This window comes from Otolemur garnettii, unplaced genomic scaffold, assembly GCF_000181295.1.
Source record: "Otolemur garnettii isolate 467f Iridium unplaced genomic scaffold, OtoGar3 scaffold00007, whole genome shotgun sequence".
NCBI classification, from domain to species: Eukaryota; Metazoa; Chordata; class Mammalia; order Primates; family Galagidae; genus Otolemur; species Otolemur garnettii.
In genome coordinates, this window is record NW_003852402.1 from 23781741 (window position 1) to 23797668 (window position 15928).

Genomic DNA, 15928 nt, shown 5'->3' on the forward strand with positions numbered 1-15928 from the left:
ATTACCAAGTAGTGCTTCTATCACATTCCTATGCCTGTTTTTTGATTGCCTTATGTAAGCATTTCTGTTGCGTGCATACTTGCGAGTGGAACTGTAGAATCATTGTATGCATATGTTTAGCTTTCCTAGGCACTGTTGAAACAGTTTTCCAAAGTGGTTGTATCAATTTATACTTTCATCACTAGTATGTAATAGTTCTGGTAACTGTTTTTGCAAATTTTTGATAACTATCTTTTAAAAATTATTCTGGTGAGGAGGCAGTGGTCTCTCATTGTAGTTTTATTCTGCATTTCTCTGATGACTAAGTTGAACATCTTTTTACATGTTTCACATTCATTTAGATAGCCTCTTTGGTGAGTTAACAACCCCAGTCTGTTGCTCTTTTTCTATTGGGTTTTCTGCCTTTTACTTTTTGGCTTACAGAAATTCTTTATATGTTATGTATAATGGATTTTTGTCAGTTATATGCCTTGCAAATATCTCCTCCAGTATGTTGCAATTGACCCAGCGTTGTTTATCAAAAGGACAGTTTCCCCTCTTAGGGTATCACCTTTGACATCAGGTCATATAGTATATGTGAGGCTCTCTTTTGGATGACCATATATTGTTCTATAGTAGAGATTCATATAACGTGCTGTGGGACAATAACAGAGGCAGGAAGTAAAATGTCTTTGTAGATCACAAGCATACAAAGGAGGTAATACATGAACTTGCCCTAGAAGGATGAGAAGGAATTTGTAAGTTTGAAAATGGTCAATGAATGAACACTGTTGTAAGCAGAGGAAAAGTCCATGTGCTAAAATCAAGATGTATGAATGTATATATTATGTTGGGGAAATCAGAACTTAATATGAAGGGTAAATACAGAATAATATGAAAAACAGAGCTTGAAAGAACAGGATGGGCCCAGAATGACATCTGAAGCCTTAAGATGTCAGGCCAAGGAGTCTGGACTTCATTCTTAGGTAATGAGAGAACATCAAAGATACTTATTTAAACAAAGGTTGACATGATTGCATTTTTGTTTCATAGCAATGGCTTCAGGAAAAGTATAAACAGTGAATTAGAGGGAGAAGAAGATTAGAGGCAGGTAGGAGTTTAGTGGAATTAGGGATAATGTGGCCATCATATGAATACTGAAGTAGACCATAGATCACAGGGACTCTGTAGACATAAAACAGAATCGGATACGCGGTTGGGCTTTGTTTCTGAGGAAGGAGAAGTTGATGATGATTCCTGGACTGCTAGTGGTTATTTATCTCCATGGAATTTTTTTTATCACTGTTTACCAAAAAATTCTGTTTTGTTTAGACAGTTTTAAAAATTGAATAACTTTTAAAGATTGCCTTTCGAGTTTCTCCCAGCTTCTATTCTGTAATTAAATAGAAATACCATTAACATAGCAATAATAAAATATTTTAATTTTCTTTTACCATGTTGCATATAAAATCATACAATAGCTACTTATTTAGTTATTTAAACTGATCACATTTTGTGGTAGTCTTTGTTCCCATTATATGGTGTAATAATTTCAAAGTAAATTTCAAGCCATATACACTATGAGCACATTGTTAGTTGACATTCACCAATATATAATGTGGTAAAAGTGTGACACAAATTTGATTTTGACATAGGTTTATGATCATAATTTTACATCACTGCTTAAGACATTTTTATTGGAATAACTTTGTCATTTGATTGTGTCTAGTCAAAAATGTTCTTCAGCTATCAAGTTTTAGCCAAGATTGGTACTTAGGATAAATTTTAAAATTATCTATGTTCCATTGGAAGTAAAAGTGTTATTTAATCACCATGTGATTCTTAAACCTATCATTTAAGAACTGTTTTGCAGTCTGTGTGAAATTAAGCAAAACAGTGTCCTCTATGAAAAGTGATTGGAGTTTTTATTGTGGTTCATGGTTCCTACCCATCTCTCTTGTTTTTTGATTCTGAAATGGCTTATAGATTTCAGATTCATCCCCTAGCTGGGTTTTGGTTCCTATCGATACATCTCTTTGGGCTCAGCAACTGTAGCACAGTGGTTATGGTGCCAGGCACATACACCAAAGTTGGCAAGTTTGAACCCAACCCGGGCCAGCTAACTCATAATGACAACTGCAACAAAAAATATCTAGGTGTTGTGGTAGGTGCCTATAGTTACTTGGGAGACTGAGGCAAGAGAATCCCTTAAGTCTAAGAGTTTGAGGTTGCTGTGAGTTATGATATAATGGTACTTTACTAAGGGTGACTTAGTGAGACTCTGTCTTAAAAAAAAATCACTTTCATTATTCATCTACCTTGTTACTAAGGCATATTTTAAAAATATATTACAAAACTATTATTCAAAATGAAAGGCCAGATATGGTGGTTCACACCTACAATCCTAACACTCTAGGAGGCCAAGGAGGGAAGATTGCTTGAGCTTGGGAGTTTGAGACCAGCCTGAGCAAACTGAGATCCCTCATCTCTACAAAAAAATGGAAAAAATTAGCTGGGTATGGTGGTGGCTCACACATGTAGTCCTGGCTACTCGGGAGGCTAAAGCATGAAAATTGCCTGAACCCAGGAGTTTGAGGTTGCTGTGAGCTATGATTATGCTACATAATTATGCCACCCTGCCTCTAGCCAGGGTGACAAAGCAAGTTCTGTCTCAAAAAAAAAAGAACACAACCCAGGACAATCTGTACCCCAGGTTTATATTTGAACATGAGGCATTGGAGGTGGGCACATAAATGTTAGAGATGGATGGAAAGGGTGGGGAAAATGCTCATTTTTTTGCATGTGTGAGAGTTCATATTTCTATAGATGATATATTCCTTTGTAAACCTAGCACTTTTTTTCAAGGAGGTCAGTTTTTCCATATAGAAATCTGAACCCTAGGTTTATATATGAAGGGGAAGGTAAAGATTAGGGATGGAGGGAAAAGAGGCGTGAAACGAAAAAGATTTTTTAATTTATTTTATTTTTCTTACTTATACACGTGCATATTAGGTTTCCACTTTTGCCTTCACAGAATTAAAAAGGCTCAATGTAATGACAATAACAATATTTAACATAAGGACCGAGAACAAAAACCTCATAAAGAACGAAAGAAGATAAATACATTCAGAAAAGAAATCAGACGATTGCTGCAACGAAATATGAAACAATAATAGTACTAATGATGCAAAGAAAGTAACATTCACATTGTCAGATAGAGAAAAACATTTCTCACATGGGTTAGAGTTCGTGTTTTTGTTCATGTTTTATAATATGTGTATATCCCTTATCTAAAAAATAAATACATTTTCAAGGTAAAATGTGAAAGTTAGCCTTGTCTTAGAAAGTATAAAACTTTCAGTATATTTGTTTTTCATATTTTCTAATGACAACATGTAAGTAGAGTGGTACATATAACATGCAACACGTGGTTGAGTGGGAATTAAGAAACAAGCCACAGAATTCATTTTTGCCGGAGAAAGTCAGACGACAAGGCTGACTGGGTCTGCTGTCCATGACCATCAACCTCCAGTGAACCCACATGTTGCCTGTCTACCCCACCGTCTTTCTCTGATTAACTCTTCCTCTCTCACTCTAAACAGATGATCTGTCTTCTTACATAATAAAAAAAAGAGAGGGACCATTAACCAGAAACTTCCTCATTTTCTAAATTGTAAACATGTAAATATACCTACATCATTCTGTACCTGTACTCATTCTTTTTTTAGACAGAGTCTGACTTTGCTGCCCAGGTTAGAGTGCTGCACTATCAGCCCAGCTCACAGCAAACTCAAATTCCTGGGTTCAAGTGCTCATGCGATCCTCCTGCCTCAGCCTCTTAAGTAGCTGGGACTACAGGAGCCTGCCTTAGTGCCCAACTAATTATTTCTATTTTCAGTAGAGACAGGGTCTCCTTCTTACTGAGGCTGGTCTTAAACTCCTGAGCTCAAGGGATCCCCCACCTCAGCCTCACAGAGGGCTAGGATTATAGGTGTGAGTCACAGTTTTTTTCTCCCTCATTTAATCTTGAGGAGTTGTTGTATTCCGTCTTTTCAGGATGCTTAGAATATCCGTTATAGACTCACGTATATTCAGTCTCCCTTTCTTAACATAGTCTTTCCCATTGAGTTTTTATTTAAGTAAACTTTTAATTTTAGTTTTAGATTTACAGAAAAAATACAAAAAGGATATGGTTTCTATATACCACACACCTAATTCTACCCCTATGGTTAATATTTTATACATTTGTCAGCTGAGGAAACAACATCAGTATATTACTATTTACTAAATTCCGTGCCATTTTCAGATTTTAGTAGTTTTTTACTAAAGTCATTTTTCTGTCCCAGGATGTCATCCAGGCTATCACATTACATTTAGTCATCATAACTCTTGTTAAAAAGGTTAGTTATTGGGTTGGTGCTATTTAATATTTCGTTATGGTTAATAAGAAATGAAATATTCTAACTCTTAATGTACTTAGTTAAATATTAGACTAATGAGAAAGACTGTATGCTGATAAGTCAGGATTCATCAGAGTTTGGTCACACTTACAAGGATGGTATACCGGTGGCACTTTCGTGAGACTCTTAAGTTCTGCTTCATTAGAATGAAAGTCATTTATATATCAGAATTTGCCTTATTATGTTAAAGCTATAGGTCACCTACATTTTAAGGCTCTACTGCTTCTGAAACAGTCTGGATTTCTCATTCCTGGCTCTACCAGTGTAGATCATATGTAGCTTTTTCTTGTTTCTAAGAGTAGGTAAGAAAATACAATACCAAGTCTTGATGTCTCTTAGAAATTACAGCTATATTATGGGATGTGGAAGTGGTGAGGTTTAAGGTCCCACACAATTTACCTTAGGCATGTTATGTATAGAACTGTGGTGATACCATGATGGTGGTAATAGCTATTTTTGTGAGACAGACAAAATGACTGAGTAGAATATTCTTCCTGTTCCCCCCCACACACACACACGCCCCTATGTCTAGGGGATAAAACATTTCTATCTAAGTAATTCTCACAGGGAGGGAAGTAGGTTTAGTGGAACCTCATAGTTGACCACCTCCCTACATTGATCACTCCTTAAGTTGACCCAGTTTTCATAGACCAGACAGGCATCACGTGTGCATCTCAGTACAGTGGGCCTAGTTCCTTATGCTGACCACCTCTGTATCAACATAGGTTTGATAGGGTCCCGTTGGTGGTCAACTTACGGATAGATACTCTACTGTATTTAGAAAAGCCTTCCTCTGACCCCACTATTTCTTATTTATATACTTCCTCTTAAAGTGGCACCAACGGTGCCTTGGCACATACAAGAGTCCCCTCTTATTTGTGGTTTTGCTTTCCATGGCTTTAGTCACCCACTACTGTAGTCTGCAAATTGGTAAATATAGTACAATAAGATATTTTGAGAGAAAGACCATAGTTTATATAACTTATATTATGCAATAGATACATGTACATATAATGGTTCTATTTTTTAATTAATTATTGTTAACCTTTTACTATGCTTAATTTGTAAATTATACTTGATCCTGGGTATATATGTGTAGGGAAACTCATGGTATGCAGGGTTCTGTGCTATCTGTGTTTCAAGCATCCGCTCAGGGTCTTAGAATATATCCCGGTGGATAAGGGATATATTTCATTTGCTTCGAAGCTGAATTAGAATAGCATCTCCAGCATGTTAAAATCTTTCCAACATAATTATGTTGCTAGATCCAAAGTTAATGTAAAATTTCCCATAATGCTTGGTGTTACTTATATGTTATACTGAACTGAGGGAGATTGTTATAACTTATCATATGCATATACTGTATGTTCTAAATTTTCACATGCTTATGGTGGAAGATTCATCTGAACAAGAATTTGCTTGGGACTTCCAAATGGGAAGTATTTTCCTTTAACAATGAAGTATCAAAAAGTTACCTTAATTTGTCTAGAAAGTAGAATTAAGGGAGTTTTTATATTGTATTGAAACATAAAGCATACTGTGTCATTTCTTTAGGTATTATTTCTGTTTCTTTATGAAACTTAAACTTTTAAAATATTCCTAAGAGAATCCAGGGTGGAACTCAGTCTAGATTATGAACTCATGAAGCAGAAATCAGGTCTCTCTTCTTCACCAGATCCTTAGCACCTAGCATTGTGCTGGGTAAATGTGGAATAAATGAGCTTTGTCCTCTGTCCTCTGAATAATTTCTGTAGGAGAGCCTGTCAACGAGCCAGTCATTATATCTATTGTTAACCTTGTCATGTTCAGCAGATAAAAATGCAAGCAAAATTTTCTAAAAATTTCATTTATAGATTAAGTATTCTTTGGATGTAATCAGTAAATCCTCAAAGCTGGAAATTGTTAAAAATAGGAGGTGGGGTAGGTATGGTTTATTTACTCTTTGAATTAGGATCTGACAGATGATTCACTTCTGTAACTGTGGCTTTGTCTGAATTGTCTGCCTGTCTGCGTGAGTGGAATTCATAGTGCTGTTTATTTTATAGGCTAATTATTCAAATTTAAATTATGATGCAGTATTTCCTTTCCTTTATTAAAAACAGGCTTTCAGCTTATTCTAATGATGTCACTAAATTTCGTTCTCTCAAGAGTGACTCTTTGTGAAATTAAATTTTAGGTGGATATCATAGTTTATTCCTTAACTGCTTAATAAGATACATAGTAATGTCCAAAACATTTGTCTTTACAGTCTTTTTTTTTATTTTTATTTTTTTGAGACAGAGTCTTAGTATGTCACCCTTAGTTGAGTGCTACGGCATCACAGCTCACAGCAACCTCCAACTCTTGGGCTTAAGTGATTCTCTTGCCTCAGCCTCCCAGATAGCTGGGACTGTAGTCACCTGCCACAACACCCGGCTATTTTTGTTGTTATTGCAGTTGCCATTGTTGTTTGGCAGGCCCAGGCCAGGTTTGAACTCGCCAGCCATGGTGCATGTGGCTGGCATCCTAGCTGCTGAGCTACAGGCGCCAAGCCTGTCTTTACAATCTTTAATTTGTAGCCCAATCACATAATCTTTAAAGGACACCTCAACATTTGTCATAGTCACCATTAGACGGAGGTGTATTTGATGTTTTCAGGGCATATTAGTATTCATTTGTTTAAGATAAAATGATGAATAAGAAAGTTTCCCTACTCCTAAGAAGAAAAAGTACTGTCATATTTTCCCATGTTCTCATTGTTATAGATGATGACATTTTAAATATTTTTTTCAGGGACATCCATTGTTTTGTTCATATTAGTTTCCATTTATTCTCATATAATGCTTTTTCACCCATAAAAGATGGTAACAAATCTTGACATTTATGACAAAAATGCAGTCGTTCCATATTTGTGAATTTAAGCACCTGAATTCCAGAGATAGGTCTAAGAAATTGACAGCTATCAATTTCTGTGATCTTGGCAGTTAGCCTGGTTTTAAAGTAAATTATTTTAGGTTGTATGTAAGTGAGTGATACAGAACATATGTAAGTTGAAAGATATTCAGGATCAGGCTATCGTATACCCGACAGTGGGCTGAGTTTTGTCACATTTTCCGTAGTGAAATTAAAAATATCACTTGTATTCGGAAAATATGATCTGTGACAGTTTTACTTCATTATTCTGCATAGTTATTAATAGAAAACAAAGTCAATACCAAGTCGTATATAAGACAATACATGGATGAATGGTATATGGTGGTTCTAAAACTTCAGTTTTTAAATTTAATGTTTTTATGAAAAGTACCATATATAGAAAGAAGTCATAAAAAATACAAAAAGAAAACATTTTTTAGACATGTAGTAATACCTGTCACCAAAGTTTTAATTAGTTTACCAAAATTGAGTTCAGTATGACTGGATGTGCAATTTCCACATGGTTCTTAACATGATATATACCGTTGTAACAAAAGGATAAAAACAGTTCTTTTGAAGGGCCTCTGCTACTTTTGGCCGTTTGGCTTTGGACAGTTTATCCTATTGTCCAAAATGGGGAGTGATGTCAGGTCTAATCATCAAGGACCATTTTAATTTTATTTAACAGCTCCAGAAAAATTGCATCTTTGGAGCTATACAGTTTGACTAAAACTCAGTACCTAATCATCCAGCATAATTTTTACACCTTTCAGAATTGAAATTATGTATAAAAAGAGAACATTATTTCCTTTCACTACCTTTTTATTTAAAGGCATTGCACCATTGTAAGCGTAGGCATGAAGCAAATCATTCTTTAGATTATTACTTTTTCTGCTATCTACAAAAGAGTGCTAGAAAGCAATTTTAAGAATAGTCTTGGCCTTGACAGTTTTAATTGTGAACTTTGATATTTTTGAACTTAGGACTGTTTCAACATCGGGTATATTTTAAGACTTCACAGATACCAACAATTTGATTATGATTAGATTTGTCTATTGTTAGAAACTTTTTAGTGTAGGAGAGTTGTAGAATTTGAGGAAGAGATGAATTTTAATTTTAAGAATAAATACTAAATTTATAATTGTTTACTTTCAGTCAGAAATTGGGTTTGGAAAAATGGAAACCTACATCAAATTGGAAAAGCTGGGAGAGGTAAGTAAACTCTTAGTTCAAAAATGTAAGACTCCCTTCCTTTGTTCATCATCTAAACTCTCTTAGTTCACAGTTTTTATGCACCAGGGGTGAAAATGTAAACACAGTTATCTCCCCGATTATATACTTGTTCTGAAAAGGCCACAGAAAAGTTAGAAAGGCTAAAATCCTTCAGTCTTTAAAATGATCCCATCAGTTTAAGAAGAAACAAGCACTGGGCAGTGCCTGTGGCTGAAAGGAGTAGGGTGCCAGGCCCCATATACCAGAGGTGCCTGGCCAAAAACTGCAAAAAAGAAAAAAAGAAATGAGCCTTGTGTTATAGCCTTGTAATCTTTTATTAAAGCACAAGGTATTGTGCTTTCTTGGTAACAAAATGGGCAGCCATGCAGTTGTGGTCAGCCTCCTGGTGGTGTGTGTCTGTGTTGTCATACCGGAAATTGTGTGAGTTCAACCCGTGAAAAATCAAAACACTGTCTTTAAAGATAAAAACACTTTCATTGGGAGGCACCTGTGGCTCAGTGCATAAGGCACCGGCCCAATATACCTAGAGTGGCGGGTTCAAACCCAATTCTGGCTGGACTGCAACAAAAAAATAGCCGGGCGTCGTGGTGGGCACCTGTAGTTCCACCTTCTCAGGAGGCTAAGGCAAGAGAATTGCTTAAGCCCAAGAGTTGGAGGTTGCTGTGAGTTGTGACATTACGGCACTCTACAGAGGGTGACATAGTAAGAGTCTGTCTCAAAACAAAAAACAAAAACAGTTTCATTGAAGGTTAAAGAAATTCTTAAGACCTCATTTCTTTTTTGACTTTCTACTAGTACTACTAATTTAGAAATGGCCTACCTCCCAGAGTAAGAAAGGGCAAAAAAAAATAATATAGTTAATAGGGAAGCCTTAAAGGAGTTTGAGGTATACACAATAATTTAATATATTCTGTACAATACATTTATTTTTTAAAAGAGAGTTATTGTACAAAAATTTGAAAAGTCTGGAAACATAGGTAAAATTTTTATGATTTAATAATCTGTTAATTATATTTTTAATTATTATGCTCAATTAGAATCCTTCAATCACCGTACGCCACTGCAGGTAAAGCACTTTTGAGTGCTTTTATTCCAAAATTATTAATCCAGTTTTTAATCTGATAATCTGTTAATAAAGTACAAACAGTAAATTATGTGTTTTCGTACTTTTGAGGCACTCTGTAGTGTTGTAACAGTATGGAAGCTGTGCATAGGAATTGGAAGTTTCCTTTCTGTAAGAAAAACCAAGACAGAGCGTTGTTGTTGATTTGTCTTTGCAAGATGGAATTTAAAATATGCTTAGAAGTTAGAAATTCAGTCAGAGCTCTTTGTCATACAGATGGTATTTGATAGACTCTCATGATACTTGTTTTTCCTTTTTAATTTTTTTTGTTTTTCCTTTTTTTTTTTTTTGTTCTCATGATACTTTTGATGTGTCTTTAAAAATATGTTTTATAGGGTACATATGCGACAGTATATAAAGGAAGAAGTAAATTGACAGAGAATTTGGTGGCATTAAAGGAGATCCGACTGGAACATGAAGAAGGTGCGCCCTGCACAGCTATAAGAGAAGGTAGAGTACTTGTACAGAGTGTTTTAAAACCAGTGCTGCAGAATAAGAGTTTATTTTGTGTAAGTAAAAAGAATTGAGATACAGAATAGATGACTAAAAGATGTAATTGGACCTTTCAAAAGCTAATTTCTGAAACCCAAATCTTCAAAAGAAAGGAACATTACATTACTGTATAGCTTATACTGAGGTACTACCAAGTCATTAGAAATCACTGTCGTAGACAAATATTCACTTAGGGAAGTGTTATATATTGATATGGGGGAACATGGTAACTAGAAATCAGCTACCTAAGTCAAATATAAGTGAATATGTATAAACATATTTATAGCATGATAACATTTTATAAAGAAAGGATATATTACCTAGAAAATAGTTTGAAGCAAATGATTAGTAATGTGGGAGGAAAAAGGTACATTGCACTTTGTATCTAAATTAATCCCAGAAGTCTGGAAAAGTTAAGACTTAAGAAAAAAATGGAAGAGGGTGCAGAGGCCAGGCATAGAGGCTCACACCTGTCATTCTAGCATCCTGAGAGGCCAACGCAGGACAGTCCCTTGAGCTCAGGAGTTCCAGACTAACCTGAGCAAGAGCCCATCTCTACACAAAATAGAAAAAAATTGGCCAGGCGACATGATGTGTGCCTGTAGGCCCAGATACTTGGGAGGCTGAGGATGGAGAATCACTTGAGCCTAGGAGTTTAAGGTTGCAGTGAGCTGTGGTGATGCCACTGTGCTCTGTCTCAAAAAATAAATAAATAAATAAAAGATGATATAGAGAGTATTATGTGGGGACAGTTATAAGTATTAGATCAAAGCCAGAACCTCAAATGAAAAGAAAAAATTGATTCTGTTAAAAGTTTGCTGTAAATCCTCTTGGTGGATTTTTATTTTAAACTTAGGAGAATCTTAAAGTCAATCAGTTGGTATTTTAAACTTACTTGACATTTTGATAAAGACTGGCTACCAGAGACTAAATAATTGGTTTTCTTTTCTGTTTTTCAGTTTCACTATTAAAGGATCTAAAACACGCGAATATAGTAACGTTACACGACATTGTTCACACAGACAAATCTTTGACTCTGGTCTTTGAGTATCTGGTAAGCATTTCATAAAAACTCAGTGTTTAATTCAGTGTTAAAATTTGACTTTTTGACAGCCCCAGGGACAGTATTGTTTAGTTATTGGTGTTTAATTAAATTGTGTGTGTGGTGTATTCACTGTCTTTACTTGAACAACTTCTTTTTTAAAATCAAATGCTTCTAAATGAATCAGCCATGCATTCTAGCAGCTGTGCATTCTAAAAACTACATATCATATACTACAGTGCTGTGTTTTTTTCAGGATAAAGACCTAAAACAGTACATGGATGACTGTGGAAACATTATGAGTATGCATAATGTCAAGGTATGTTTTAGTATTTTATTTTAATTTTGATTAAAACATAGATGGACTAGATTACTTAATAAAATATACCAGCCTCATAACTATTCTTCAGGGTTTTTGTTTGGCATTTTAACTAAGTTATTGTCCTCTGAACATACAGTCTTTTCTTAGAACTTCTGTTCACTATATTACAGCTTTCTTAGGATCATACCTTTTTGGAGAATCATTTCACTATTTTAACATTTCCGTTCACATTACAACTGATTATTCTAGATATAAAATACATTTATAGTTGTCTTCTGCTTTAAAAATACAAGTGATGGATGCATTTTGCGAAAAGCATCTTTTAAATGGCAGACTTCTAATACAGAAGAACCTCCATAGTTGACCACCTTCTTACGTTGACCTAATTTTCATAGACTGGACATGCACCACATGTATATATCACTACACTAGGCTGTTCCTTATGTTGACCAGTTTGCTATAGACCCTGGGGTGGTCAACTTACAGAGGTTCTACTGTATGTTTAAAATAGTATTTAACAGTAAATATAAAGCAACAATAGGCCAGATGCAGCGGCTCATGCCTGTAATCATAGCACTCTGGGAGGCTGAGGCAGGTGAATTGCCTGAGCTCAGGGGTTTGAAACCAGCCTGTACAAGAGCAAGAAGACCCATCTCTACTAAAAAAGAAAAACTAGCCAGGCATTGTGACAAGTTCTGTGGTTCTAGCTACTTGGAAGGCTAAGGCAGGAGGATCACTTGAGCCCGAGAGTTTGAGGTTGAGCTATAATGAAGCCTTGACACTCTACCCACGGTGACAGACTGAGACTCTGTCTTGAAAGAAATAAAAACAACAACAACGTTTTAGGGCGTAATCTAATGAATAATCATCACACCAGGAACATGCAGGTATTGTGACCACTATGCTGGAAATACCAATCTATGCTGTCAGGAGCAAAAGTAAGAAAATTGATGTGTTTTCTTACTATAGTTTATCTAATATCTAATTCAAGTAATGCTAGAAAAGCAAAAACTCTTGAGTAAAAACCTTGGACAGAGTTGTGTTCTTGCAGTAGGTTTCTTTGACCTGATTGGTGTACTCCAAATTTAGCAAAGATTTATTTAACCGAACTTACTCAATAGCTTATGAACCTTTTCTGGAAATAGGCTGTCTCAGCTGGATGTTTGAGACATTTCTAATTTTGTGGATAGTAACTTTAAACTTACAGTTTTTTTTAAATAGTAAATTTGGTGGATGTAAAGGAGAGCCAGTTTCTGTTACTAAAAGACAGCTCAGAACATATGGATAACACACTGCTAAGAATTTTAGAATGCGGCTGTAACTGGATTTCCATGCCTAACACTATGAGGATTGTTGCATTTTACATTTGTTTTGTGAGGGATTGTGCCATTTGTACATCTTCCTGATTGTGGTGTTTGTTTTGTTTTTCCTGTTTTTATAGGGACAATAATTTGAAAAGAAAATAAGGCCCTTAATTATAATTTGACAGCAGTTTGAGAAATTTGTCTTTAAAGCCCTGGTCTACATGGCTTGTTTAAGTTGGAAACATTCTATTGTTTATTTGTTTAAATTGCCTTTATGATTTCCAAACATAAAATGAAACAGGCATATATTAAAATAGTAATGTCATAGTTTTTAAAATATAATTATGTAGACTGTAGAGAATCTGCTGCTGAGAATCTCTCTGGCCCAGCATCCTGGCTTAGCCTCAGTGTTCTGAGGCTTTGTGTCTCACTAACAGATAAACTAAGGGTAAACTCCTGAATCCTCTGTACTTGAACTTGTGTTTCATAACCCTCTTTCCTCCAAAATCCACAACAGAAACCGTATCTTAGCTTACAGGAGTTGCATTTTCAGAGTCATTCAGAGCCCTCTGGTGCTAGTGCCCCTTGCTGAATCACAGCAGAGTTTGAAGGCTGAGTAGGAGGTGCTGAAATTAAAGTACCCAGGAGGTGGGTGATAGAAGCTGGTTTAGGTTATTTTTATAACAAGTAATTTGCCAGAGCTATGCAGCAAATGCTCTTTGATTTCTCAAACTTTCTATAAAACCACCAATTCTGATGCTTTATTTTAGAGACACTGTCCAAGATCAGGTTTTTTTAAAGGGGAGGGTGGTTATTTGTTTTGCCAGAATTTTATAATCAAACTCTTAAGTTTTAATAGACCTTTAAGTTTATGGAAATCTGTTTAAGTCATTTTCTATAACAAATGAACTGTTACTGCTAGGATGAAGTTTCACATTATTTATAATATTTTCATAGATGCTAATGCTTCAAATAGAACAATTAACTGAAAATTCAGAAACCAAGGACAAGACATTGTATCTAAGGATGTGATTGCTTTTTTTTTAAGAGACAGAGTCTCACTTTGTCACCTTCGGTAGAGTGCTGTGATATCATAGCTCACAGCAACCTTCAGCTCTTGGACTTAGGTGATTCTCTTGCCTCAGCCCCCTGAGTAGCTGGGACTATAGGCGCCAGCTACAATGCCTGGCTATTTTTTTGTTGTTGTTGCAGTTTGAACCTGCCACCCTTAGTATATGGGGCCGGTGCTCAACTCACTGAACCACAGGCGCCACCCTATTGCTTTTTTTATAAAAATCATGTTCTAGGCCAGTTGCTTTTCTGCTTACCATAATTTATGCTTATACCAGAGTATGTCTCATTATTAAGACTAATTTTTATTTATTTGTTTCTGTAGCTGTTTTTATACCAAATTCTCCGCGGTTTGGCATATTGCCACAGAAGAAAGGTATTGCATCGAGACTTGAAGCCACAGAACCTCCTCATTAATGAAAAAGGAGAATTGAAGCTAGCAGATTTTGGTATGGAACGGACTAGATATTTATAAATACTTCCAAGTGGTTAAATTTAAAAGAACAACCGTAGTCACAATGTGTCATTGCTTTTATGTAGGTTTGGAAATTTTCTCTGTAGTGAACAGAATAAGACATTTGACAGAACTTGGGTAGATGATTTATGTGGGTTATTAGCAACAATTACAAAAGGCCCGGGTTCTTAAAGCTCCATGGATCCCTAGCACTCTGGAGACCCTTTCAGGGGTCTCTAAAGATAAAATAGATTACTAAAATTATACTAACTATTATTTGCCCTTTTTAACTGTGTTAAAATTTACACTGATGATCCAAAAGCTATGAGGGGTAAAGCTACTGATTCTTTAATATAAACCAAGGCAGTAGCACCAGAGTATATCGTTGTATCCTTACTGTTAGACACTTCAAGAGAAAAAAAGTGTTAGTTACACTTCAAAAGATGTTTGGTGCAAGGTGTTTGAATAATTTATTAATTTTATTAAACCTCGATCTTTAAGTACATGTCTTTTTAGTATTTGTGTAGTGAAAAGGGTCATGTATGTATATAAAACACGTTTGCTGCAGACAGAAATACTATGGTTATCCCGAGGAAAAGTGCTCATGAGATTGAGGGTAGACTGAAGTAGCCCTTTTTTCTTTGAAAGAACACTGTACTTGAAAGAAATGACTGACAAGCTGGTTATTCATACTTCATGTATTTGGGAAACATTTTCTTGAAAATGAATGAAGTAAACCTCATCTTTTCAAGGAAAACAACTGAAAGTAATTTTTGCCTATAGTAAAATTCCAGTTTTCAACCCAAAACCAGATTTTGGACTTTTGCATCTGCTGGCTTGAGTTTGGTAGCTTTCCAGTACCTAAGAAAATTTTCTGATGAGCTCAATGTTGATGCTAACAAATAAGATTTTTTAGATATTCCAAAGAAGTATATAAACATTTGGAATGTATAAATCAGAGAACCATTATTTGATCAGTGCACAGTATTACTGAACCACACAAGAACAAAAGATACATTTAAATTGCAAGATAGACCAATGAATTGTATTATAAAGAAGTATGAAAAATTCACTGGTATAATTTAAATTATTTCATAATCTTTAAGAAGCAACTTACTTTCCAGTTCTGATGTAGTACCAAGAAAAAATAATTCACAATTATCAAAAAAGGCTATTAAAATGTCCCTCTTCTTTCCAACTTCACATGTGTATGAGATCTAATTTTTTTCAGGTATGTATGTAAATTTGATATATTGTGATTGTATCACAACAGATTAAATACAAAAGCAGATGTGGAATCCACCCGTCTTTCAAAATAGACTTTTAAAAGAGATTTATAAAAATGTAAAATAGGGCCATTCTTCTTACTAATTTTTGTTTTAAAATGTTTTTCACAAAATATTCATGCTTCATATAATGAGTAGTATTTTTAATAAGTAAATATTTAAAATTTTCTCAGTTTTAATTTCTAACATGGTGAATATCAACAAGTATAACCTACATGAACAAAAGCTCTTTGAATTCTTGATGATTTTTAAGCATATAAAATGTGTCCT

The 15928-nt window shown here is 35.1% G+C and overlaps 1 protein-coding gene across 3 annotated transcripts in view; it reads left to right on the plus strand.

Annotated features, from left to right (window-relative positions):
- CDK17 (cyclin dependent kinase 17) overlaps positions 1 to 15928 on the plus strand; it is a 92134-nt gene that overhangs the window by 62869 nt on the left and 13337 nt on the right. For all 3 annotated transcript variants that reach the window (XM_023509359.1, XM_003783336.3, XM_023509360.1), the window contains 5 exons: positions 8487 to 8543; positions 10023 to 10137; positions 11139 to 11233; positions 11478 to 11540; positions 14244 to 14367. In XM_023509359.1, coding sequence (XP_023365127.1) covers positions 8487 to 8543; positions 10023 to 10137; positions 11139 to 11233; positions 11478 to 11540; positions 14244 to 14367 — 454 coding nt within the window. The remainder of the gene's footprint in view (positions 1 to 8486; positions 8544 to 10022; positions 10138 to 11138; positions 11234 to 11477; positions 11541 to 14243; positions 14368 to 15928) is intronic.